The following is a 24,516-nucleotide window of genomic DNA, read 5'->3' as shown; positions in this document are numbered from 1 at the left end:
ATCAAGAAGGAAAAACAATAAAAAGTCATTGCAAAAAAAAAAAATCGATTAATCTTCAACCATATATACCTAACAGATTACAAATCCCTTCTAATATGTAATAGAGATCAGAGAAATGTTTTGATGTGTAATTAAATTAAGTAAAATATCACAAAGAAAGACAAATGTCATTACTTGCACGACCTTGTGGTACAACAATTACCAAATTCGATGTGGTATACATTTTATTTTACTTGTTAATTTCCGCTTAGTGTTTTGGTTCAACAAGTTATTTAATTTCAATTTCTTAGTCTTATGATATATATATATGTATATTTTTTTTTGGTGTAAAATCACCAGCCCCAAAACAAAATCTAGCAGTACTAGCTTAGGAATTCAAATACTAAACATGGAAAGACAAATGAAGAAGAAGAAGATCTAACGAGAGGAATCTGAGTCTCTAGTCTTATGATATTATATTATTATTTGTTAACATTGACCAAAATGGCAGAATAGATGAGTTAACGTTCTAATAAAAATAAAAATATGATCATATGAATCCGTGAGCTAGTCCCAAAAAGAGATATGGACCAATCACATTTAACATGTTATCATTCTACTGTGACTAAATCAGTTTTAAATTTAAATAAGAAACAAATGTTTTTAATTGAAAATAAGAAAAATTAAATGATTTTTTAATCTATGTGGGAAAATTTTAAACATCAAATAAATTGAAAGAGAGGAAGTAATATATTTTTTAGAAATTTGAACTTAATTAATATAAGTTTCCGTTTTAATATAAAAAAAAACAATTGATACTCCAACAATGTGTAAGCAACCAATTATTTTAAAATCAAATAATTTTTAAAATGTGCATAGAATCTTTTTTTATATATAAAAAGGCGTAACAGCTGGAAGGAGGAGATTGGTTAGTGATGAAAAATGAAAAGTTTCTAATTACAAAAGACGAAGATTTGCAAAAGCTTTTAATTGTTTATGTCCCAAAGCTACTTGATTTGGTGAACCTCTGTTCTTTGATCATTTCAAGTCTGATTTTCGTTCATCCCCGACATGAATACCATTCTATATTCAAATATCTTAAGCAAAATTCGAAGATTCCCAGAAATTCTGGGTTTTCGAAGTAGTGGAGTGCTATGGATGTTGCACACAAGGTGTTCGACGAAATTTCCCAATGCTATTTTTTTATATATCATTCTTGTGTCACGTGACTCTCACGTTATAAAAGCCTTGTGTCACGTGACTCACACGTTATAAAACCCAGCTTCTTCTTCGATGCAATTCTGTTATTTTCGTTGCTTCTTTTTTTCCCGCTTCACAAATTTCTCTCTGAAGCAAGAAAGCTTAAAGAATCTTGAGAATCGTCTACAATGGAGTCTTCTTCTTCTATCACGGAGGGAAAACCCTACAAAGATGCAAATGATCACATCGCTAAAGGTAACTACATCGAGGCATTGAAGATACTTGAAGATTTGATTCGAATCCATAGAGAAGATCAAAACGCATGGCTTATTCGTATCAAACAAGGTCAAGTATTCTTAAAACTATCGCTAGAAACAGAGAACTCTGATATGGAATTCACATACTTGTTAGGTTCTGTGGGATGTTACTCGGAAGATGAGAGGTTATCACCATTTTGTGCAAATTCGCTTCACATGTTGGCCAACAAGCTTGGATCTTTGATGTACTACAAGAAGTGTTTGGTGAAAGCAAAACTAGCTTTATCTGTTACTTTCCAGGATATCACGGATCCTGTTGTTCGGCAAATACGATTCAATGAAAAACAGAAGCAGATATTGAGAATAATCAAAGATGCAGAGTCTAAGATTGCTTCTCCGGAGACTCTAGTTGCTTCTACTATGAAACAAGTCTCTAAACCAAAAGTTTTGGAGTCAGAGAAAATTCCAGAGACACGTCAGGGCGTGGTGAAAAGATTGAGGTCGTTTTGGGTGGGATTGGATGTGAAGGTCAAAAGAGACTTTATGAAAGTAAACATTGCAAAGCTTTTATCTTTTGTCGAGAGAGTCCGTTACAGAGATGGACGAGATGTTTTGGAGAACGTTCTTGCTTCTGCAAGGAAAGACATGATATGGACATTCTGGATGTGTTGTTCGAAGAGGTTCTCTAGTGCTGAGGAATGTAAGAATCATCTTGAAGAAGTACATGCTGCAGATTTTAAACCTGGTACAAAAAAGGATAAGGTCCAGAGAATAGGGAAGGACTGGGCTCGTAAGATATCAAATGGAAGTTGGGAACCAGTGGATGCAGCGGCTGCGGTTGAAATGATCAAGAATCAGCTCGCAGATGTGAAAGCGTTTGCATCTAAATGTAAGAATGGGTGGTCCAAAGAATGGCCTTTAGCTGCGGATGAAGAGCGCGGTAAGTTACTCAAGGAAATCAAATTGCTCCTTGTGTCTCTTTGTGACCATAAAACGTTATCATGCAGTGTTCGAGACTGGGTGATGTATTTTCCGGTTAAGCATCTTGAAAAACTTGAAGTCTCTGCACAGAGTCTTGTCGATTCTCTACTAGTGGAAACACCTCAGAGTATCTGTTTTTTGGAATGTCCTGAACTCAATCAGATTCTAGACTTTCTAAATAACTTAAAGTGTGAAAGGAATGATGGTGCAAAGCTGGTTAGCAGAGCAGTGGACAGTTTCTTGGATCGTACTCGGGTTAAAGAAAATATCGACTTTGACCCTCAGTTTTCATATCTGCTTCTGGATAGAAGACTGCTGAAAAGCAATAACGCTCCATGTGATGATGAAAGAACAATCAATGTTTTTGATCCCATTGCCCACTACGCCAAGGCACATGCTCAGGGAGATGATATCATACCTTGGTTATATGACAACATTTCAGTAGATAAGATCTTTCCCAAACCTATCAGGGAATACAATCTTGATATATGGCTAGCTGTTCTCAGAGCTGTTCAGTTCACATGTAGGAATCTGGAAACCAAATATACAAATCGAAAGTTGCTCTTAGGTTATGTCACAAGTCTTATGATAATCGAGAGAATATGTATGAGTGAAGATGAAAGGAGAAGGAATCTTCAGGAAGATCAGTGGATCAGATACGCATCTATTCTGTGCGATGAGTGTGAAGAGATACTCCCTGAAATTTCCGTTGATAGAAAAATATTCTTGGGTGCAGTACGAGATGTTTTGGAAGGAGCATTGCTTCCACCATTTGATGTCCCTGATTTAGATGACTGCTTGAATCTTATACGTGAGCAGAAAAGTTGTAGGGACGATAAAGTGCTGGAGTCCATAGGCCTTCTGACATTAGTGGTCACCCACAAGGTTCATTCATGACTGTAATATTCATTATTAACAACAGAGTAACATATTCATCCCAACTTAATAAATTATCGACATGACTTGCAGGTTCTTCTAATCGACTCAAAGATTTTGCTGATTGAAAATTCAAGGATTAGCTTGCTAAACAACCTCGCCAGGCTTTCTGCATTTGACAACCGCACTTATATTCTTCAACTGATGAAACCTTTCTTGCTGGTTGGTTATATATAGACAGCTTTCATTTTCTGTCTGACTTGGCCTTTATATTGTTTTTTTATATGGTTTCATATCTCTTCTCATCTAGAATGAAATAATGAATATGGAACGCAAAGCCAAGGCAGATGCAGTAGCAGCAGATCTTGCACTCGAGGAGGAGAAGAAGGCACAGTCAAAGAAGAAGAATGATAAAATAAACAAGGTCTTTCAACTAGTAATATTCTGTGAACAAGTCAATGACGTTTTCCTATCTTATTTTGATAACATATCTTCCATTTTGACTTCGTTTCCTTACTTTTAGGATTCCACTTCTCTGCTTTGTGTATACCTGTAATGTCACATTGTATTAATGAGTGATCTTGATGGTGCAGCAGAGAGCTTCAATGAGCAAGTTTAGTCCCCTTGATCAGACTGTTGAACAGTAAGTACCTTAAGAGTCATTTTCTTATGTTAATTAATTGTTTTCGGGTTTTCTCTGAGTTTTTACATGTACAGTAAACCTCCTGTCAACCTTGAACTAAAAACGGTGGAAGAAGATTCTATGGAACCAGAAAATGCTCTTGCAAGTGAGAGTGGTCCATTGGAAAGTTCATCCAAAACTCAAAATCAAGAGGAAGCTACTAAAGATGGCCCTGCAGGTTGTTTAAAAGCTTCTCAATTGATAATTAATTTGAATTGTCTTGTTTTGAGATGCATTATTCTTATATCTTTCATTCGCCATTTTCAAGAGATGCTAGACATGCCTAAAGAAGATTCACTGTCGGCACATTCAGAGTCAGCAATTGGAGGAGCTGCAGCCAGATACAATTCAGCTCTTGACATGACGCTGAAGGTAAAGCAGTTTCCAACCAAAGGAAGATTGAATACCTAAACTCTCATTTACTGATTCAACTCATTCCACATCTCTTCATTTCCTTATTCCTTTTGATAGTTTCACAAAAACATGTGGTATTGCAGGCTCTCTTGAACATTAAAGTTCTCAAAGAAGATCTGAAGAACAATACACAACGATTTCAACAAGTTCCTTCTGCACTGCAACATTTTTTTAATGCTTTTGTGTCAGAGAGCATAAAAACTGAGGGAGTCTACAGTTGCATCTTGAGCGACTTACTTAGTTCCCTAGAAGAAGTTATTTCCATGGTTAGTCATTTGTGTGGAGAAGATATGCATCTAAGCATTGTATTATAATTTTTTTTTGTCAATAAGCTTAAATGTTATTCTTAAGGTTTTTAGATTTTTTACTCTTTGCAGTCGAGTGATGCTGCTAAGGTAGTTGTAGCCATCCTTGAGTTTTGGTGTTGCTGGAAAAATCCAGAAGGAGAAAGCTTGGTAACTCGCCTTTTTACGTTGGCGGAAAATGAAAGAATGAGTTGTAGAAAATGCAGATGGATTACAAATTATCCAGAGAAAAGTTCTTATGCCATTGTTATGCCTGCAGATTCAATCAGACAACTTAAGGTATGTTTCATTGATTTCTCTCTTTATTGTTCCTTCAGAAACTGGTACCTCCTCTTATAAAGTTGTCTTATGCTTAAATATATACAGTGTGCTTTTGAGAGTATGAAGTTTGTGGACATACTAAAAGTGATCCGCATGGAATATCAAAAGTCATGCAACATTAAAACAGGAGGTTGTGGAGAGTCAAACTTTGTTCATCACTTTATAAGTAGATGCCCGCCTGTCTTCACAATTGGTAAGTTTTGACCACCATGATTGTGTTCTTATGTACACATTTCACTTATAATGCTTATAATAAAACTTTGTTTGTGTTTTGTCGGTTTGCAACATTAGTCTTGGAATGGGAGAAGAGTGAAACTGAGAAAGAAATATCTGAAACAACAAAGGCTTTAGACTTGGAGTTAGATATCAGCAGGCTATACGTAGGCTTAGAACCAAACACTAACTACCGGCTGGTGTCAATGGTAAAATCTTAATCAGTATGATAGATGTTTGTCCTATCGTTCTTTTGTATCTCTCTGTTACAGTCTCAACATATGTAATGCAGGTCGGTTGTGGTGAAGAAGAAGAACACTTTTGTTTAGCTTATGAAAACAACCGGTGGGTCAATCTGGGACGAGAGTCTTTAGCAGGAGAGGTAAGAAGAAACAGTTTCCCTTTGTCTTGCTTGAGTTGAACTGTGAATTAGGATATGCCAGACATTATTGACACATATGTGGTGATGCTATAGGATGTCAGTAACTGGAAGAGTGAGGTCATTTTCTTTGGAGATTTTAAGGTCAATCTCAGACAAGAGTCTTTATCAGGAGAGGTAAGACGAAACAGTTTCCCTTTGTCTTCCTCGAGTTGAATTGTGAAATTAGATAGGCTAGACATTATTGACACATATGTGGTGATGCTATAGGATGATGGCAACTGGAAGAGTGTGGTCAGTTTCTTTGGAGAAAGGAAGATTCGACCAGAGATTCTATTTTATGAAGCTGTCGGATCGATGGCCTAACAAGTGTATCAATATAGAGGATCCCGGCATTGATGTAAATAAAACAGTGACATGTTCCAATTCAAAAGAAGTTGTGCTCTCTGTTCTATAATATTTTGTCTTGGAAACTACATTTGTTCATATACAGGGAGTTCTTATCATATATACATGAATGGTTCAGCTACCAAAAGACACATTTATCTTTACTTTATTGTTATGAGTTTTCTGAGATCAGTATGATCCAAGTATATCTCGGCAAAGACGGTATCTCACAATTCACTATCATTGGAACAAATATAGCACAAAAATTTGATTTTGGTAAACAAAGGGCTTTTTTAAGGTCTCATGCATTTGACCAGAACATCGACGAATCGCTTGTACATATGTTGCTTCATGTACATTTTCTCAACCATTTTGCGTCCTTCACTCCCCAATCGTAGCCTCTCGTCTGGATTCCTAAGTAGATACAAGAGATTATGAGCTAATTCTTTGTTACCGGATCTCCCCATTGAGTGAAGTAGACCAGTCATGTTGTGTTGAACCATCTCTTTGGTTCCTCCTGCATCTGTTCCCACCACTGCAAGTCCATAAGCCATTGCTTCGATTGTCACTCTACCAAATGTTTCACCAACTCCCTGTAAAAAATCAAGGTTCAAAATAAATAAACCGAACAAAATCGAAATGGTCAAACCGAAATCAAAACCTACATTTTGAACAAAAACAAAACTGAAATGTTTTATCCAAAACCAAACTGAAATCAATCACAAATTGGTTTATTTGATTCAGTAATTCAAGTTCCTATAAAACTGATAAAACTAAACCAAAACCTAACTGTAAACTACTTTCTAGTGGAAAACTGCATATGCATCAAATAATGTTTTTGAGGTGTGAGGAGGATTACCTGGGAGTTTGTAACGTAGACATCTGCTGCAGAGTATAATGAAGCAACACGGGTTGTTGCAGGAGTCCACATTACCGACTTAGATAAGTTTCCGCTGTTTGACAAGAAGCTTAACATCTCTTTAACGTATCCAACTTTGTTGCTCTTTGAACCCACGGATCCTAAAAGAACTTTAAGTTCTTGCTTCTCTCTTCTTAAGCCATTGTCAAGTGTGAGAGAAACACTTTTCATCTGTCGTGATGAACCTCTTAAACGATGTTTGCTGGAGAGACTAACCTTTTCTTTCCTAATGATCCCCTTGTGATTCCTTTGAGATTCTTGTCCTCTCTCAGAAAGAGCCAAGGCAATAGATTCAAGGAGAAGAAGTTGTCCCTTTGTTGGGTTTATGCTGCTAAGAGACATCACAAGCATATCTGAATCTGTTATTCCTAACTCTGTTCTCACTGATTCGCGTAATATTTGTCTCTTCACCCTCATTTTCTCTGGTGAAAGTGTTGGTGTGTTGAGTGAAGAAGGAATCCCCGCTACAAAAGCTAACTCATCATTAACAGATAGTGGAACAATCACTGGTTGTGATCTAAGCTTTATATGCTCCTCCTCGCACCATGTTAACCATTGTCTGCTCTGTGATTCAGATAAGAAAATCAGCATTTTCACTCGGTCAAGAACTGGTTTCGCTCGATCAAAGTATTCTCGTCGATTCTCCATTATCCACCAAGCTATTTGACTTCCACCAGCTGGATGATGATTCATGTATTGATCTGCGAGAAAAGGAAAAAAAAAAAGTAATTAAGATATGCTTTCCTCTGATTGTAAATTAGTAGTCTAAAAACTGCATAATGAATTCTTACCTATCCATGAGGTACACACTGCTGATCCTGCGATGATCAAATCTGCTTTCATGGCAGTCTTGAAGCTGAGTTCTCCTTTGTCTTCAACAACTTTGATCCTTCTCCTACTGAGCTCTTGCATCAATCCACCTCTCCTGCTAAGAACTACTGCAGAGACTGTTGCACCACAGCTCAAAAGCTCTGAAGCCAGCTCCATCATAGAAATTGGAGCACCAGTCATTGATAGCTCGTGGAAAAGCAGGACGAATCTCCTTGACCAAACAAGGCGTTTAAAATCTGATTTCCTGTCGCAAGTCCCAGATCTTCTATGCGGGCTCCATTCAAGAACTTTATCCTCTAGTGATCCAAAGGGACCAAGAAGCTTACCATAAGTAGCATTTGTCAATGGAAGTTGTGGATCTTGCTCATCATCCAAATCCTTAGTCTCAAGTACCTCTTTAATCACCTTCTGCTTAACACGGATCTTACTACGAGAAGTCCGGACAGTTTTTCTCGTCTTCTGCTTGGAACTCAAGCTCCGTCGAGAAACCCCATCATCTTTCTTGATCAGACTAACATCCGTCCTCTTATTCGAACCAGCATCATCTTTACCAGTAATATTAACCAAAGCCTCAGAATTCTCATTAGCAACAACATCCAGTCCTTTAATCTTCTCCATATATAACTCATCCTTTCTCGGTCTGCCTCCAAACCGTAAAAACTCAACTTTGCTTTCATTATCATGTGCCCACCTAGACTGAACATAAAATCCAAGATACGTCCAAAGCGTAATCAAAAGCAGCCAATAAACCAACCGGCTACTACGAAACCACTGAAACGCTCCTCCTCCACCATGACCTCTACGCGGAGTCCTACCAGAATACACTCTAGGTGTACCCCTTGGAGTAGACCTCCCTGACAGTGAAGACTTAACACTTGTCTGTCTCAGCGGCGATAACCGAATCTCCTCCATAATTTCAAGGCTATAATCTCATTATGAGTAACATATCAAACACAAAAGCAATCTGAAGTAGAAAAATTCAACCGCTTCAATCCACCATCACAAAATTGGGCAGCTCACATTAACATCACAACCTAAGACAGATAAAATCATTCAATCAGTCTACAACACATATCAAAGATTAGCATGCAATGATCCCTTCTAATTCCAGTACATCAAACTCTAATTTAACAAAAATCTGATACTAGATGAACTATAACTGTTTAGAATTCAGATCTAAACTAGTCTTACGACCTGCATTTAGGAATTAATCGCAACTATTTTAAACTAAATCTGAAGAACACTCCAGAACTTTCTCAGATTACAAAGGATTTTCAATTCCAGAGCCACAAAACAAGCATTAGAACTAGAAAATTGCGTTGGATAAATTTGAAGACTGAAGCCAGAAATATATCTTCTGGTTACAAAAAATTCAAAATCACATCGATCGGTCAGTGAACACTTACCAGAAGCTGAGTAATTACCGACTTGGATCCGCCGATTCTACAACGTTGCAGCTTCCGAAGTACAAAAGATCGAGAAAGCGCAGCTAAATTGACGCGAATTCGCAGCAATCTATGATTAGAAAACAAAGAATCAACACGAAAACTGAAGTCAATGATTATCATCGGAAACTAGAAACGGAAGGATAGTGCAGACTAATTAGAGAAAGAGAAGATTACTTTTGTATAGATTAAGTCTTCGTCTTCTTCAGAGATCAGAGCTGCGCAAAAGCTGAAGCAAAGAGAGAGAGAGAGTCTGCTTCTTCTTCTGCTTCAGCTTCAGCTTCTTAATTATTAATCTTCCACTTGTTTCCTTAATCATATATACTTTGCGCTCCTTAATTATTAAGGCTTCTTTTTTTTTTGTCGTTATTGAAGCTCCTTTTAAAACGGCACAGTTTAGCTTTGAAATAACTAAATAAACATATTATTTTCATAGTGAGCTTGGGCCTTGATGTATAATTTAAACCAAACGACATGGTTTGGGATAGCCCACCGGATTCTAATTTTCCTGGCAACATGTTCTTTTTTTTTTTCCACACTGGCAACATGTTTAGATGAAAGTACTGTAATCTATGTTCCTAGCATTTTTTATTTTATTTTTACTATAAAGGATGAATAAAATTCTAATTTTTTTTAATATGAAATTGCCAAGTTTTATAGAAACTAATAAACATATAAAATGGGGAGTCAGGTAAATAACTAAATGACAAAATTTAAAATTGAAGAAAATAAGGTGTCGTCAACCATTTCAATATTGTTATTTTTACATTAATGTATATCTAAAATGTTCATTTAGTGCATACTTATGTTACTTATAATTAATAAAAAAATTAACTAAAAATTTTACTTCCATTTTAAACATCATTAACACATTCAAAGTTTTTTTAAGTATTGTTTTTACTATTTTAAAATAAAATAAATGAAATTTTAGGCTAAGTCATAAATATTTTGGTTTGATTTTTTTTTTTGCAATACCCGTAAATTTGACTCAATGATTTATCTAAAGATCAGTTTTTCATTGTATTTCTTTCAAACTCCTTAATCTCTGATTTTGCTACTGATTTCTTGATTTTGAGAAAAGGAAATTGACGGTTTAATGCAAACCATAGCGAATTTTATCCGATTACCGTAGTATATTTTTGATAATTTTCTTTTTACTTTTTTTTTTTCTTTTTTTTTTTCTGTTTTCCTTTCTCTGGTTGAAACAACATTTTTAAGCCAAATTTAAAATATATGAAGTCTTTTACCGCCAAAAATAAAATAAATGAAAATAACAAATCGCAACAGCCTTAAGATACAAAATAAATTTAAGATACAAAATAAATTTAAAATATATGAAGTCTTTTACCGCCAAAAATAAAATAAATGAAAATAACAAATCGCAACAGCTTTAAGATACAAAAGAAAGATGTTCTTCGTAGTTCTTGTCGGCTTTAAGTCTGCAATACTCTGTAGAAACAGAGAAACAAGAGACAAATCGTCAGCCTTTTAAGATACAAAGGAAATCAAGCATTTCACTTTTTGATTAGAGATATCAAATCCGGTTTAATCAAATCAGAATCACACCGGAATATCGGTTTGGCTAACAAATTTTGGTAGATCAAAGCAATGACACTTACAAGCGCATGTGTGGTCTCTAGACATGGGGAAGCCAGAACTGAAATGGCACTGGTCGGAAAGAGCCAAAACATCTGGCTTGAGGTTTTTGAAGGCTGTTGTCAGAAACTCCAAACATCGGCAAAGCCTCCGCCTCTCCTTCGCATACTTACGCCGGCTACTGAACCAGCGGCAACACTCAGCAGTGGGCGGAGACTCCTGATGGACGAAGAACATTTTGCACTGCTCCACCATCACGTTCGCCACTTCTACGCACTCCGACGGCCAAGGACGGTACACTGCATCGGCGATTGTGACAGCAACCAGAAGACACGTCATTGCAAACGCTACTTTCATCATCATCCTAACCATGTAGCAAATTTTTTGTTTTATTTGTTTGGTCTTACTATATCTCTCTACCTAATAAACGTAATCGTAACACTATCTTATATACTTTTAACAGAAAATTCAACTTAATAAACGCATGCGAGATTTTAATGCATTCGGCCGCGTGTGAATTATTTAAAACAAAAAAAAAACGGTGAGTTGAGCGTTTCTCGGATTCAACTAGTACGTTTAAAAAAAAAAAACACTAGTACGTTTTAGTTTAGAGTATTTTAATTAGTAGGTCAAACTATAACTAAAATTTCAGAGTAAATCAGAATAGATTAGAAGTGAGAACTTCAATGTTCCTTGTAAATTCAAATTGACCGATCATTCTAGTTGTTTTTATAGTGGACACCAAAAACCATTTTTCTATCTCATAGTAAAATACTTTGCCAATATTGTTATTAAAGGCTTAAAGCTATTTTTGTATTTTTAACCTCTCCCAGTTGAAATGATATAGCAAGTAAAAAAAAAATGATAATCATTTACCTATATTTTACCTCATCGTTATTTAGTAAGAATAGTCAACAAGAAAAAAAAATCATTGGAAGAGAGGAGAAGAATGTTACAAATTTACAATACAATGTATGCAAAAAGCTTATTATTTAGATATCTGAAAAAACATTATTAGTTTTCGCAGAGACTCTCTTTCTCTCTATCTCCCAGCCTCTTTCTCCTGATACAACCAACACACAAACTCTGAAACAGAACATCATCACAAAATACATAACAAGAACCAACAAGAGCTCTAGATTTGCTCTTAACACAACCAAGAATCTCAATTGTTCTCTAAAGAGAACTAAGAAACTTAACCCAAATGATCTCTGCACTTTGCGTCGCCTCTTTCGCAAATTCCTCAGCCGCTTGCTCGTCTTTCGCCTTCCTCACCGCGCCATGATACTCTTCGTAAGCCTCAGAAGCATCAGCCAGAAGATGAGAAAGTTCTTTCACAGTCTCCTTAAACTTTCCATCAACAGATTCTTTCTCTGCTTCAAGTTTCGCCAACAGTTTCTTGATTGCGAAGATTTTAACGAACAACGCGTCTCCTTCTTGAGCAAGCTTTTTAGCGGTTGCGAAATGAGTGTCCACGGCGGTTTGCTTCTCCGTGGCAACTTCTTTGAGCATTTTTGCTCGTACCTGCGCGATGTGAACTCTCTCAGAAGCTTCAAGTCCTTCTTTGATGACGTTTCTGTATTTAGCTAACCTAGAAATGTAACTGATTGGAGCTGAACTTAGCTCTTCAAAACTCGCAGCCGTAATGAGAATCTGACCGAAATCTTTACGTGTCACAAGCTCACGAGCGGTTAAGCCGCGAAGCTCATTCAGTTTAGCCCTTAGGGTTTCTACAGTCTCTGATGTAGCAGATGATTCGCTTGTGGAAGAAGCTATAGAAGGAGAAGTGAGAACTCTGTGTCCGAGTAGAGATTCCTTTTCTTTCCTGTGATTCTCAACGAGTTGAGTCAAAGACGCGGTGAGACTAGAAGTCTCTGTTCCCTGAAAAATCATGAAAACATAGGAATTAGACTTTAGAGATTGTGATTCTGATCACTTTCTTGCTGTTCAAGAAAAGGTTTAAAACAAAAACCTGGACTGCAGATTCTTCAGAGAGGATATCTTCTATGCTATATTTTGTTGGTATAACAATCGAGGAATCTTCGTCTTGTTTAGAACAGCTACAACCACCTGACTGTCCTAGTCCAAGAACCTCTGGTATAGCAGAGCCACTCTGTTTCTTTGCAGCTGTGAGAACAAGAATTGTCTTAGAAAAATATTTTGAGACAGTGAGTGAAGCAAAAAAGTTAAAGACTTTTGGTTGTTTCTTACATTCTTCTTTGTCAGCCTTTGCATTAATACCACTGTGTGCTTCTGCAGAACAAGAAGGTTGGAATCAGAAACTGTCAATCTATACTTTCTTTACTTAGAACTTAGAAGAGATCAGTAATAGAATCTTGGAGTACCTTCAAATTCACGTTCCATCTCTTCCAAAATTATCTTTCTCTTAGCAGCTGAAACAAAAAATTATAACCAAAACAGTTACAAATTTTGTATGAGAAGGTTTTAAAGAGAAAAAATGGATCAGAGAGTTTACATTCTTCTTCAAGATTTCTGGAATCATCAACTTTGATCTGTTTAAGACCTCCAATAGCAGCTGCAAGTAGAAGATGAAAACAGGTTCAAGATTTCCTCTGAAGAATATGAGCTGATGAGACAGATACTTATATGTTGACATACCTTCGAACTCGCGTTCGATCTCTTCAAGCATACTCTTTCTCTTTGCAGCTATATAACAAGAGATAACTAACTCTGTCTCAGAATACTGTGGTGAAGAAAGTGAATCAAGAAGAGTTTTTGTTGTTTCTTACATTGTTCTTCATTATTATTGCCTTCAGAGAAATCATTAGCCTTTAGTTGTTCAAGACCTATTGTAGCAGCTACAAAATTATAAAATTACAGAAAATTAGGATCTAAAAAAGAGTGTGAGATAAATGGTATGTGAGGATAGATTACCTTCAAATTCGCGTTCGATATCTTCCAACATTTTGTTTCTCTTTGCAGCTGTAATAAAGATCAAGATACAAGAAGAATAGGCTCAGAATACTGTAAGGAAGAAAAAGAGTCGAAAACCCGCAGAAAAAGAAAGATATTTACATTGTTCATCATCAGCACTGCCTTCAGTGAAATCATTTAGTTGTTTAAGATCTTTTGTTGCAGCTGCAAATAGAAGACAATAAACACATTCTTAAAAACACTATTCTCCATGTTTAGTTTTCTATATTTGATATTAAAGATAACCTTCAAATTCACGTTCAATCTCTTCCAGCAGACTTTGCCTCTTTGCAGCTGTAACTACAATACATTCAAAGCCTGATTCAGATAACCATAGAGAAAGAATAGCAGATAATAAGAAGAAGAGTGCTTTACAGTGTTCTTTGTCTTCAGTAGAATCATCAACTTGAAGTTGCTTAAGGCTCTCTGTAGCAGCTGCAAGTGATAAATGTAGATATAAGACTCTCAGATATTACTCAGGGTTGGGATGTGAACTAATTAAGACTCTTAGTAAATGTTATGTAGGAGATACCTTCGAACTCTCGTTCGATCTCTTCTAACAAACTTTGTCCCTTTGCAGCTGTTTTTATGACAGTATATTCAATCTGATTCAGAAAACTGTATGCAGGAAAAGGAATTAGATAAAGAAGATGGGACAAACCGCAAACGTTTCATACCGTGTTCTTCTTCGTTATTGTCCGCGGTTGAATCGCTAGCCCTTAGTTGTTCAAGACCTTTTGAAGCAGCTATGAGAAACAGAACACAGAAACATATTATTAAGTAACACACAATTTTCTTTACGAATCATATGATTAAGACAGTTTGTGGTATATATACAAAGTACCTTCAAATTCCCGTTCGATCTCTTCAAGCATACTTAGTCTCTTTGCAGCTGTAACAAGATAGCAGCTTCAGTGGAAATGGATAAGAGAAAACCAAAAAGGACTATATGTGACTTTACATTGTTCTTCATCATCTCCGCTTCCTGTGGAATCAGAAACCTTAAGTGCTTCAATGCCTTCCATAGCAGCTGCAAGTAGGAGATTGAAATAGAAAATCACACAAACAAACTCTTAGATGATACTCAGATTGATTTATAATGGTTTCTGCATTCTTCTTAGAACATATTGAAACATACTGGTGTCTCAAGATACCTTCAAACTCGCGTTCAATAGCTTCAAGCATACTTTTTCTCTTTGCAGCTGTAACAAAGACACATAATCAGTCACAAAATACTCAAATAGAGACAAAGGGAACAGATAAATCTGAAATTGAAGAGGTTTATTACAGTGTTCTTCGTCATCTTTGTCCCCGGTGAAGTCATTAACCTTTAGTTGTTCAAGTTCTTTTGTAGCAGCTAAGGTATGAGATGAAACAGAAGAAAAAGCTAACTATTAGATTCAAGATTTTATCTCAAAACAGAGGAGCTATCTAAGACATGTATGTTGAGAATATACCTTCAAACTCACGTTCGATCTCTTCCAACAAACTTTGCCTCTTTGCAGCTGTAAGTGTAACAAGTGATACAAAACCTGTTTCAGTGTATCATATTATGGCAAGGACAAAATGGAGTCAAGAGAAGGAGTCTTTTACAATGTTCTTCATCATTTCCTTCGTTTACATCATCAGTCTTTAGTTGTTTCAGACTATCTGAAGCAGCTGCAACAAGTAGGAGAAGCAAAAGAAGTCAGATTAACAAACTTTTTTTTATAAGTGAACTAACTATAAGCTAGCTAGATGTATAATCTATGAGACAACCTTCAAACTCATGTTCGATTTCTTCCAACATTTTCTGTCTATGAGCAGCTGAAACAAGACACAATAACAACTACATCAGCAAAAGAAAGAACTATTGAAGAAACAAAGAATTTCATAGAAGAAAATCTTACATAATTCTTCATCATCATCCTTGGATTCAGCCTTGACACCATCAGATCCAGCTTGGTTAATACTATTGTGATGAGCTGCAATTAATCATGATACACAATTATATACAAAAACTTTACTAAACATCAATTTCTGATTAACTATATAGTAAAATAAATAAGGGCCTTTCATGTTTCACACCATAAACACAATCACTAAGATCAAGATCTTGAGATACCTTCGAATTCAAGTTTGATTTGATCCAACAGACTCGAACGTCCAACGCTTTCATCACTAACAGATCCAACCTAAACACACACAGCAAAGACAAAAATTCACCTTAATTAAGTTTACAAAAAACTACTTTGCAGGAATCTCTTTATTACTTTCATTAATTAGAATCCAAATCTAAACTTAAAGAGCAACGCAACAAAAGCTAAACCCTAACCTCAGATTCATCTGATAGAGATAGAGAAATAGTGTTCTTATCAGTCACTGTAGTGTTATTCTGGTTTTCACTCTGTATCTTTGCAGCTGAAGACACACAGAAACATAGAAGCTGTCACAAACATAACAAAAATAGAATCAAGAAAGAGATATAGAGAGAGAGATCTTACACTGATCTTCATCGTCCTTGCCTTGAAGAGCATTGACACTATCTAGAAAGAAAAAAAGAGAACCTAAAATCAATCCAAGAAAACAAATAAAAAGAAAGAAAACCTTGGATAAGTGTCGGTATTTCTGAGAATGTCCTTACCTTGATAATCACGTTCTATTAGATCCAAATTACTCAAACCACTACCATCATCCTAAAAAGATACAAGATGCGTTGAAAATTATTTTTAAGGTTGAAAGAAAAATAATTAAAAGACATGTTTTTTTCTACCTGACAAGAAACCTCATGGAAGCTTGAAAGAAGGATACACAAAGACAAAGCCAGTACAAGAAAATTCGTTTTCATGGTGTAGATTTCCATTACAAGAACGAGGATACACAAAATCTTTAAGCTTGAAGAAGCATCACATAGCTATGGATACGCTTATAAAATAAAACCGTTGTAACTAACTTAAACGTGGATTTCATTCTTTTATCTCGTGGCTCTTCTTCTAGATAACTCATTTTGTGTGTAGCAAAAGTTAAACAGCTAGATGTGAAATAATATAATTAATATTAGTAAATGTGACATTTTATAATTTTATTGAAAATAATAATATCATGGAAATAGGAAAAAAAACAAAAAAAAAACTATTGATGGAATAACTAAGATAGAAATATTTATTTTAATAAAGTCAATTTTTTTAAAAACACATCTCTTTTTTTTTTGGTTATGCCTTCCATTCCCAAATCAGATTGCTCAATAGTTAAGTGGTCAAGCTCGTACAAATTCGTTTTTGAACATCTCATTTTTTTATGTGTTACGTTGGTTTGTTTTCTTATATTTTTTGACATAGTAAAAATACTTTTATTAGTTTTCTATTATGTAAATTAAATTTTTTAAAACTATTATTACGTAAAAAAACAAACTCACAACTCTAAAAAAATTAATGACTTTATATTTCATTTTGTCAATATTGTGGAATTTCGATTTTTTGCGTTAATTCTGTCTAGTCATGAATTTGGATATCAATCCATGGACAGACTCATCCTCCATACTTAATTTTGTGGAGAATGCTAGCTAGGGTCATTATTATTAATGTCTCTTCTATATGTTGAACCAGAAATAAAACTTGAAACCTTAAGAAGATTTTAGAACCTCTTTTTTCAGTATATATAATCACATTTAAGGGATTTTACAAACTTTTCATAAAATTCGTGTGAAAGTAGGCATTTTTCAAAGGCTATAATTATAGAAATAGGGACTTTTTCACTGTTCAAAATGATAAAACCCTGAAACAACTTTAAAACTCCAAATAAAATAATTACTTCTTGGCTTTTGAAAAAGTGAATTAGTGCCTTTAAATTTGAAGAACTCATAAGTTCGCATTACATGTACCCAAATGCAATCTTTCTATAATTAACTTTATATTTAATAATTGGAATATATATTTTTAATTCTCTATACGACTCTATCCAAAGTAAAGAATATTATTGTTGTAATATCGCTTTTCAATTTCTATTAACTATTAATAAGTGAATAATTTAAACTACGCAATAATTTTTTTTTCTTCAAACAATAAATTATCCAATAGTGTCTCTAGGTTTGATGGTCCCTTGATGGAATAGTTAAATGCATGGCTCCCGTGTGACGTCGTAGTCCAGAGCGGACAAATATAAGTTCAGTACTAGTAGAAAGATATATGTTGTCTCAACGTGCAACATGTGATATATATCGATTACTAATATTTTTTTTTTTTTTGAGATTAGTATTATGTTATAAATATATAAAAGTTTATATATCACTAGACAGTAGTATATGAATCAGAGAACACGTAAATATATCGTCTCAATTATAACCCTTTTTCAAACAAAATATATATATTATCAACTATTTTGCTTTTATCCGTGAAATGATTGTACATAATTTTGGAGCATGCATGTCTTCTCATTTCTGAATAATTCAACCTACATATCAATGGGTTAAAACACGTTCGGGAAGTTCTTCTACCTGTTATTAAAACCATTATAGGATGTGTTATTTTATTTTTATGATATGCTTTTTATAAACATTAATTCATTTTATCAAATAAATTTCCATATCCGCCATATACATATAGACATAGCATGCATGTCTTCTTGGTTCTGAATAATTCTACCTATACATGTCAAGTAGATTAATATGGACTTCTAATCAGCGTTCTCCTGTATTACAAACAAACAAAAATAACAATTCGGTACGTAACTACTTTTCTTACATTATATAATAATGCACACTACGAATGGAACAGTCCTAATAATTGTAAAACCACAGTGGGAACAAGAAAAGTGGCCCAGGATGATTCAGATCAGAGAAATAAGACTTTCAGTTCCAAGTATAATAATTGAGTTCTCCACTAGTTCTCCAAAAAGAAAAGTCATAAAGAACACAGTGGGAAAAATATAGATATATGATGCTTTAGTTTTTTTGTGAAACTTTTACAGAAAAAAGCTTCAAGTAATTATCTTCTTTTTTACATCATTGCCGAGCTAATTTTATATTTCTTGCAAAGTGTGAGTTTTAAAAGTTATATTCATAACATGAAACTTTCTATAGAAAGTAGGCTTTGAATGGTATTTTGTGTTGGTGTTTTTTTTTATATAGTTTTAAGCTTATTATATATTGCATTTATTCAATTCTTATCTTATTATTACTTGGGATCCTTATTCATTTATATGTTATAATTGTAAATAGTAACGTACCACATTTATTGTACGCTTGCAAACATTAAAAAAAAAAAAAAAAAAAAAAAATTGATTGCGATTCAGAGCTATGATAAATTGGTGACTTAATATCTTGGAATTATTTGCCAAGTTTATTTATATAATCGGACAATAGAACGAACGAACCAGTTGAGTGAAGGAAATAACTTTGTAAGGTTTTATAGTGCTTGAAATTAATATGATTTTTGAATGAACATTGATATTTGGTGGCTGAGCTCTATATTTTATCTGTTCTTTTCGATAAGCAGATTTAATTATTAACTCAACATATATTAAAAAAGAAGACATTTATTGATATTATTAAAACTCGAACAACTCACAAGTCCTTCTAACATAGGAAGGACCGGTAGATGAAAACGATCCATAGAACACACAAACTGATATTATCCTCAACAACATCTTCAAGACTCTTGTACTCAATTATTTTGTCCCGATAGGATTCTTGATCATCTAGAGTTCTTCCCTCAGCTTGGAGGTTGGAAACTGTGGTTTGAGGAATTCGGAATACCATTTGCCCGAAACTTTTTGGTGACGGGTCAAGTTGTTCTGGAAATCGATGTAGTAAAGTCCGAACCTCGCCTTGTACCCATCTTGCCACTCAAAGTTGTCCATCAAAGACCACACAAAGTATCCCGTAACGTTCACTTTGTCCTTGCTAATAACCAGTTAAAATATCATCAGATTAATTATTTCGGGATTCAATTATGTTTTGATTGTTTAATTTGAAGTTTTACTTACCAAATGGCGTCGTGCATACTCAAGAGATGCCTTTGGATATAATATTTTCTGTTGTGATCTTGTGTCCCAAAGTTTACGTCATTGTGCTTCTCTCCAAGGTCTTCTCCGTATCCTTGAAAACCAAAAGAAAAATTCAAACTTCGTTTTTCATCAAAAATAAAATAATATTGAAATTTAGGAAATGAGCTTTGAGTATTTTCTCTAACCATTCTCGGCAATGATAACTTCTGGGTCGCCATAGTTATCCTTAATATACTTCAAAAGGTATCTCAAACCTTTTGAATACACATCCAGTTTACCATTAAACGGCTAATTCAAGGAAAAAAATACACTAAATTAATTACGTGTTACCAAACTATGTTAATATCATAAAAAATTATACGTTATAAAAAAAGGTAAGTGTGGAAGAAGGAAAAAAAAGAAAAAAAGATGCAATTACCTTGCTACCAATTTTGTATCCATCCACACTCTTGCCTAGTTAATAAACAAGCATTAATAATGGAATAATATTAGGACAATGATAAGATATATAACTAAAGACTATAAAATTTAATATCGAATACTTAGTACTTACTATCCCAATCAACAAGAGAATCAGTCGTCCAACTCGGACTCTTAGGATCAGGGCTAATTTCTTTTGCAAACACTGAAGTATAGTAATTCATTCCTACGTAATCTGTAGAACCCTTTAGCAACTTCTTCTCAGCTTCTGTGAATTTTGGCAATCTATGACCGACACGATCCTTCATCGATTGTGGATAATCTCCATAAGTTGTTGGAGCCAAATGCCTGATTAAAAAAAAAAAAAAAAAGAACTTATAAACAGTTAGAGTTATAATATATCACATTTTTCATTATTGTAATTATTTTACCATCCTAGGATGAAATCAAGCACACGTTCAATGGAACCTCCAACATGCTCAAGGTCTTGTGGTTCGAACCAAGCTGGACTGTGTGCAATTCCAATTTTACCTCCAGCACACTGTAAAATGTTTAACAAAATAAATGTTAGAAAACTATAAAGCAAAATAAAATAAAAACTTATAGAATGTAATTTTAGATAACCTGTTTGCAGTTTCTGAATGCGTCAACAGCGTAAGCATGCGACAAGAGTAAGTTGTGACTGACTTGATAAGCTTCGTATCCAGACCGCCCATCCTGACAATGCTGTCCATAACCGGGGATGTACGGCGAACAACGTCCCGGAGCTTTCTTTCCGTTGTCGTAACCGGCACGACTAAACACCCATGGCTCGTTAAATGTGATCCAATGTTTCACTTTGTGTCCATATTCGTGGAAAGTGAAATTCGCATATTCGGTAAAATCTTGCACGATGCGACCACTTAAGAAACCACCATATTCATCTTCCAAGTCTTGGGGAGTATCCCAATGAAAGACTGTAACTAATGGTATTATATCTAAATTTCCAAAGATCAAACATAAAATAAATTGTTAGTATATATTGATATTATGAATTTTTTATAATTAACTTTTGTTTGTGGGGGATTACTGTTTTTGAGAAGCTCATCGATGAGGTCGTGGTAGAATTGGACTCCCACTTTGCTTATTCCCTTAGACATCCTTCCATCTGTTAATTATTTCATATTTTCCAACCATCTTAAAACTATTAATAATGTGAATAATCAATTATAGCCACTAATAATCAGTTTTTTTTTTTTGTGGACCAACCACTAACAGATATATATTGATCAACTATTAAAAAAAAAAATAAACTTACGGGGGAATATTCTGGGCCACGCAATAGAAAGTCTAAAAGCATCAGTGTTAAGGTCTTTCATCAACTGGATATCTTCCTGTTAATATTCATTTTAAACTATATTATTAACCATCAAGAAAACATATTTCAATCATAAGAAAACGAAAAAAAAAAGAAGAAGATAATTAATTACCTTGTAACGATGATAGAAATCCACAGCAACATCAGCGTTATGATTTTCACATCTATCTGGAAAATGTGTTTAAACATTCATATATCGATAAAATGTAAAGTATCCCACTCAATACGAAAAAAAAAACAATTACATACGTGGGAACTTCTTAGTGAAAGTATCCCACATGCTTGGACCTCTGCAACCTTCATTAACAGCTCCTTCAACCTATATTACAACCACATAGTAATAAATAAATGATCACTAACCATAAAACGATTTTTACCCAAAACAAATTAAAATCATATGATCTAAGAAATAAGAGTGGACCTGAAATGCTGCTGTTGCGGTTCCCCAAATGAAGCCTTCAGGGAAGTTTAATCTGCTAAATTTGTCAGGCAGGCCTGCACCGCAAACAGGTCCTTGGGCTTTGGTCGGAGCTCCGACCAGAGTTAGAACCAGAGCTAACCCTAACACTAAATGAACCTTCTCGAACCTCACCATTATTGGGTGGTCTCTCTCTCTAGTTTCCTCACTCTTTTTTTCTCTCTAGCTAAAGATATTGGTGTAGGAATTTGTTGAGGATGAAATGAAGGAGAGCTCATGGTTATATAGAGAGTTGTGTCAGTGTTATAGTGTGTGTGAAATGTGTTTCAGTATCATTACCAAAACTTCTGATATTAAATTAAGTTAGGTTAATACAGTTAACTAGTTAGTAGCACGTGATTCTTTATAAGGGTACCTGAACCAAATAGAATCCCATTTTTTCAATTTTCTTTCCAAGTGGCAGCAAATAATTAATAACGAATTGTTGTTTGCCTATTTTGTATTTTGATTAAGTTATTAACAGTTTAATTTAATAACACGAATGGTTTACTTAGCTTTGTATACTATGCGATTATTTCTTAAAACTTTTTTTAGCACTCATTAACTATTTTTATAGTCACTACTTAGTACATTAGCATTAATTATCACACGAATAGTTACTTGTATAGTAGTACGATATATTTTTTATTATTTTTTATAAGAAAAGAACATGCATAAAATGACTTGCTTGTTTGTAAGAAACTAGGGAAACTATATAGCAAGTTTCTCTAATGAGGAAAGTGGTTGTTGAACGCTTTCACGTCGGACTCATATCTTTTATTTAATGAAATTTCTTGCTGGTTGTAAAATTGCAAGTAAGGAAAATGAATGTGGAGTTCATTTAAGTTACAGAAATATTCAGAAAACAAAAATGAAAATTGCATGAAAAAGGAATTTATACAATTATTAAGACAGTTCTCAATAATTGAGCTATTGTTCACTATATCAATTTTCAGTGATCTCCATGTGCCTCAACACACCATCCACATTTCAAGCTTCACACTTTACTCTGCTTTCTAGTGATTTTTTTTTTTATTTTGATAAAAAAAATTTAGTTTTACTTTTGTCTCATTTAATCAGTAAATTAATTTTGAAAAATAGTTCTAATTAACCATAAAACTGCTTTGTTTGTAGATATTATCGATATAAACTGTTAGCCTTGAATCTTACTATCTATTTACATTTAATCAAAAACTCAATACGTAAATATATGAATGAAGAACCAAATTTCCAATTGCAAAACTGATATTTCTGCCCCACAAATTTATAGTTTTAGACTTTTAGTTCTTGACTTAAAATGTAACTACTTAAGAATCTTTTTTCTTTTTTTTTGACAGCAACTACTTAAGAATCTATTGTGGTATTAATAATATATATAAAAAAAAACTTATCTATGTTATCTTAATTTATTATATTATTATGATTAACCTTAACTTCGAGTTTTTAAATACCGGTAATAAAGTACTTCTATAAGAGATGATTTAAATAGTTTAAATCAGAGTTACTTTGACACATATATAGATGCAATTTCAATTATATCGACTTTTTTGAAATTGATTTGCCATTATCGAAGCCTTTAGTCATTGGCTTTCAACAAAACTCTATTTCTCTACCACGAAAAAATTCGGATTTCAGTTTATAGATCAATCATATATATACCAAAATCGTAATGCAACTTCAAGTTAATAACAAAATCGTGTCAGTTTTTTTTTTTGTTTTTTTTTTGTTGAAAGTAATTGTGTAAGTTTTATGTCCATATTCAGTCTTAAATATATGAATTGCAAAAGCACTATAACACTTATTGGCTTTCGTATTGCGTCAGAAAAACATTTACTGGTTTACTACAGGGAAAAAAAATTGATAACTCAAGAATAAATACATGAGCTGGAATCTGAATGATAAAAATTTAAATCATAATATATATGTCACAATCTTTATTTAATTCGAATTCCATTCATTATTTTTTCCAATAATAGAAATTAATTTAAGATTTTAAATCTAAACCAAAAAAGCTGATCATATATTTATTGAAATTTAATGTCAAAAAAAAAAAAGATGATTGAAATTTTGTCCTAGAAAAGCTGGTAAAGACCGTTGTGAAATAAGGAAAATGTGACAATTATATGTTAGTTAATTGTTAACTACCATATAAAAAGAGGGAAAAAAACGTGCCCAAACAAAAACTCACCTTCATTTTTAGTTACAAAGGCAATCTAGTCATTCGTTATCTCCATTGTCCCAACGGAATAAATTTTGTAGCCCAATGATAATGTCCTTTATCGAATAACGATGGTCCTTACACGAGACATGTCGATTTTTTGGATTTCCTTTTCTAGATTGTTGGCTTTATATCTATATATACAATATATAGGTATAGATTAAGGTTTTTAAATTGGTAAAGTTGTGTTTGACCAACAAAGATAAATGGTAATATTAATTTGTGATTCACAACTTGTGAATGATGTCGATGTTCTCACAGCAAAAACTAGATTAAACTTAAAGGCACGAGCTGTTGGAAGAAGTGTCTCTATATTGTGGTAAACAACATTTTATTTAATACGATAACAGCTTATAAATGACT

At 34.0% G+C, this 24,516-nt stretch overlaps 5 protein-coding genes across 9 annotated transcripts; 1 reads left to right on the top strand and 4 right to left on the bottom strand.

The window, feature by feature from the left end:
• Positions 1–900: 900 nt before the first annotated feature.
• Positions 901–5,973, top strand: AT1G52430 (Ubiquitin carboxyl-terminal hydrolase-related protein; the record flags this gene model as incomplete). 2 transcript variants are annotated; one of them, NM_104121.2, is made up of 13 exons in its annotated part: positions 901–3,302; positions 3,387–3,515; positions 3,604–3,717; positions 3,887–3,936; positions 4,011–4,153; positions 4,244–4,347; positions 4,473–4,655; positions 4,767–4,973; positions 5,061–5,208; positions 5,307–5,437; positions 5,521–5,610; positions 5,704–5,784; positions 5,878–5,973. In NM_104121.2, exons 1-13 carry the CDS (start codon positions 1,368–1,370, stop codon positions 5,971–5,973), a joined length of 3,411 nt encoding a protein of 1,136 aa, NP_175652.1. In that variant the 5' UTR covers positions 901–1,367. The 2 variants fall into 2 exon arrangements, with proteins under 2 accessions (NP_175652.1, NP_001320519.1); NM_001333544.1 differs by having other exon boundaries at positions 990–3,302; positions 3,890–3,936.
• Positions 5,880–9,501, bottom strand: AT1G52420 (UDP-Glycosyltransferase superfamily protein). The gene is made up of 5 exons (NM_104120.4): positions 9,367–9,501; positions 9,151–9,259; positions 7,705–8,778; positions 6,854–7,614; positions 5,880–6,587 (listed from the first exon to the last, which is right to left on the bottom strand). Exons 3-5 carry the CDS (start codon positions 8,654–8,656, stop codon positions 6,288–6,290), a joined length of 2,013 nt encoding a protein of 670 aa, NP_175651.1. The 5' UTR covers positions 8,657–8,778; positions 9,151–9,259; positions 9,367–9,501; the 3' UTR covers positions 5,880–6,287.
• A 933-nt stretch (positions 9,502–10,434) lies between these two features.
• AT1G52415 (Bifunctional inhibitor/lipid-transfer protein/seed storage 2S albumin superfamily protein) lies at positions 10,435–11,170 on the bottom strand. The gene is made up of 2 exons (NM_148581.4): positions 10,809–11,170; positions 10,435–10,638 (listed from the first exon to the last, which is right to left on the bottom strand). Coding segments are annotated over exons 1-2 (351 nt in total). The 5' UTR covers positions 11,158–11,170; the 3' UTR covers positions 10,435–10,636.
• Positions 11,171–11,637: 467 nt separating this feature from the next.
• On the bottom strand, positions 11,638–16,720 carry TSA1 (TSK-associating protein 1). 2 transcript variants are annotated; one of them, NM_179466.3, is made up of 26 exons: positions 16,472–16,720; positions 16,343–16,394; positions 16,203–16,244; positions 16,034–16,119; positions 15,824–15,893; positions 15,609–15,683; positions 15,478–15,525; positions 15,313–15,378; positions 15,177–15,224; positions 15,008–15,076; positions 14,874–14,921; positions 14,681–14,749; positions 14,564–14,611; positions 14,397–14,465; positions 14,252–14,299; positions 14,095–14,154; positions 13,966–14,019; positions 13,822–13,884; positions 13,681–13,728; positions 13,536–13,604; positions 13,405–13,452; positions 13,262–13,321; positions 13,131–13,178; positions 12,997–13,038; positions 12,758–12,912; positions 11,638–12,666 (listed from the first exon to the last, which is right to left on the bottom strand). In NM_179466.3, the coding sequence occupies exons 1-26, from the start codon at positions 16,559–16,561 to the stop codon at positions 11,962–11,964; spliced, it is 2,280 nt and encodes a 759-aa protein (NP_849797.1). In that variant the 5' UTR covers positions 16,562–16,720; the 3' UTR covers positions 11,638–11,961. The 2 variants fall into 2 exon arrangements, with proteins under 2 accessions (NP_849797.1, NP_564607.1); NM_104119.3 differs by having other exon boundaries at positions 11,699–12,666; positions 14,397–14,453; positions 16,472–16,595.
• Positions 16,721–18,911: 2,191 nt separating this feature from the next.
• BGLU18 (beta glucosidase 18) lies at positions 18,912–22,334 on the bottom strand. Of its 3 annotated transcripts, NM_001198275.1 has the most exons (13): positions 21,900–22,180; positions 21,728–21,797; positions 21,591–21,646; positions 21,419–21,494; positions 21,191–21,268; positions 20,746–21,098; positions 20,553–20,662; positions 20,255–20,469; positions 20,120–20,154; positions 19,887–19,989; positions 19,681–19,792; positions 19,351–19,597; positions 18,912–19,267 (listed from the first exon to the last, which is right to left on the bottom strand). In NM_001198275.1, exons 1-12 carry the CDS (start codon positions 22,071–22,073, stop codon positions 19,393–19,395), a joined length of 1,587 nt encoding a protein of 528 aa, NP_001185204.1. In that variant the 5' UTR covers positions 22,074–22,180; the 3' UTR covers positions 18,912–19,267; positions 19,351–19,392. The 3 variants fall into 3 exon arrangements, with proteins under 3 accessions (NP_001185204.1, NP_175649.1, NP_001031175.1); NM_104118.3 differs by having other exon boundaries at positions 19,107–19,597; positions 21,900–22,334; NM_001036098.2 differs by having other exon boundaries at positions 19,112–19,593; positions 19,677–19,792; positions 21,900–22,172.
• Between the last annotated feature and the right edge of the window lie 2,182 nt (positions 22,335–24,516).

This window comes from Arabidopsis thaliana, assembly GCF_000001735.4.
Source record: "Arabidopsis thaliana chromosome 1 sequence".
Classification (NCBI taxonomy): Eukaryota; Viridiplantae; Streptophyta; class Magnoliopsida; order Brassicales; family Brassicaceae; genus Arabidopsis; species Arabidopsis thaliana.
Note: the sequence above shows the minus strand (reverse complement) of the source record. Positions and strands in the feature narration are given on the sequence as shown.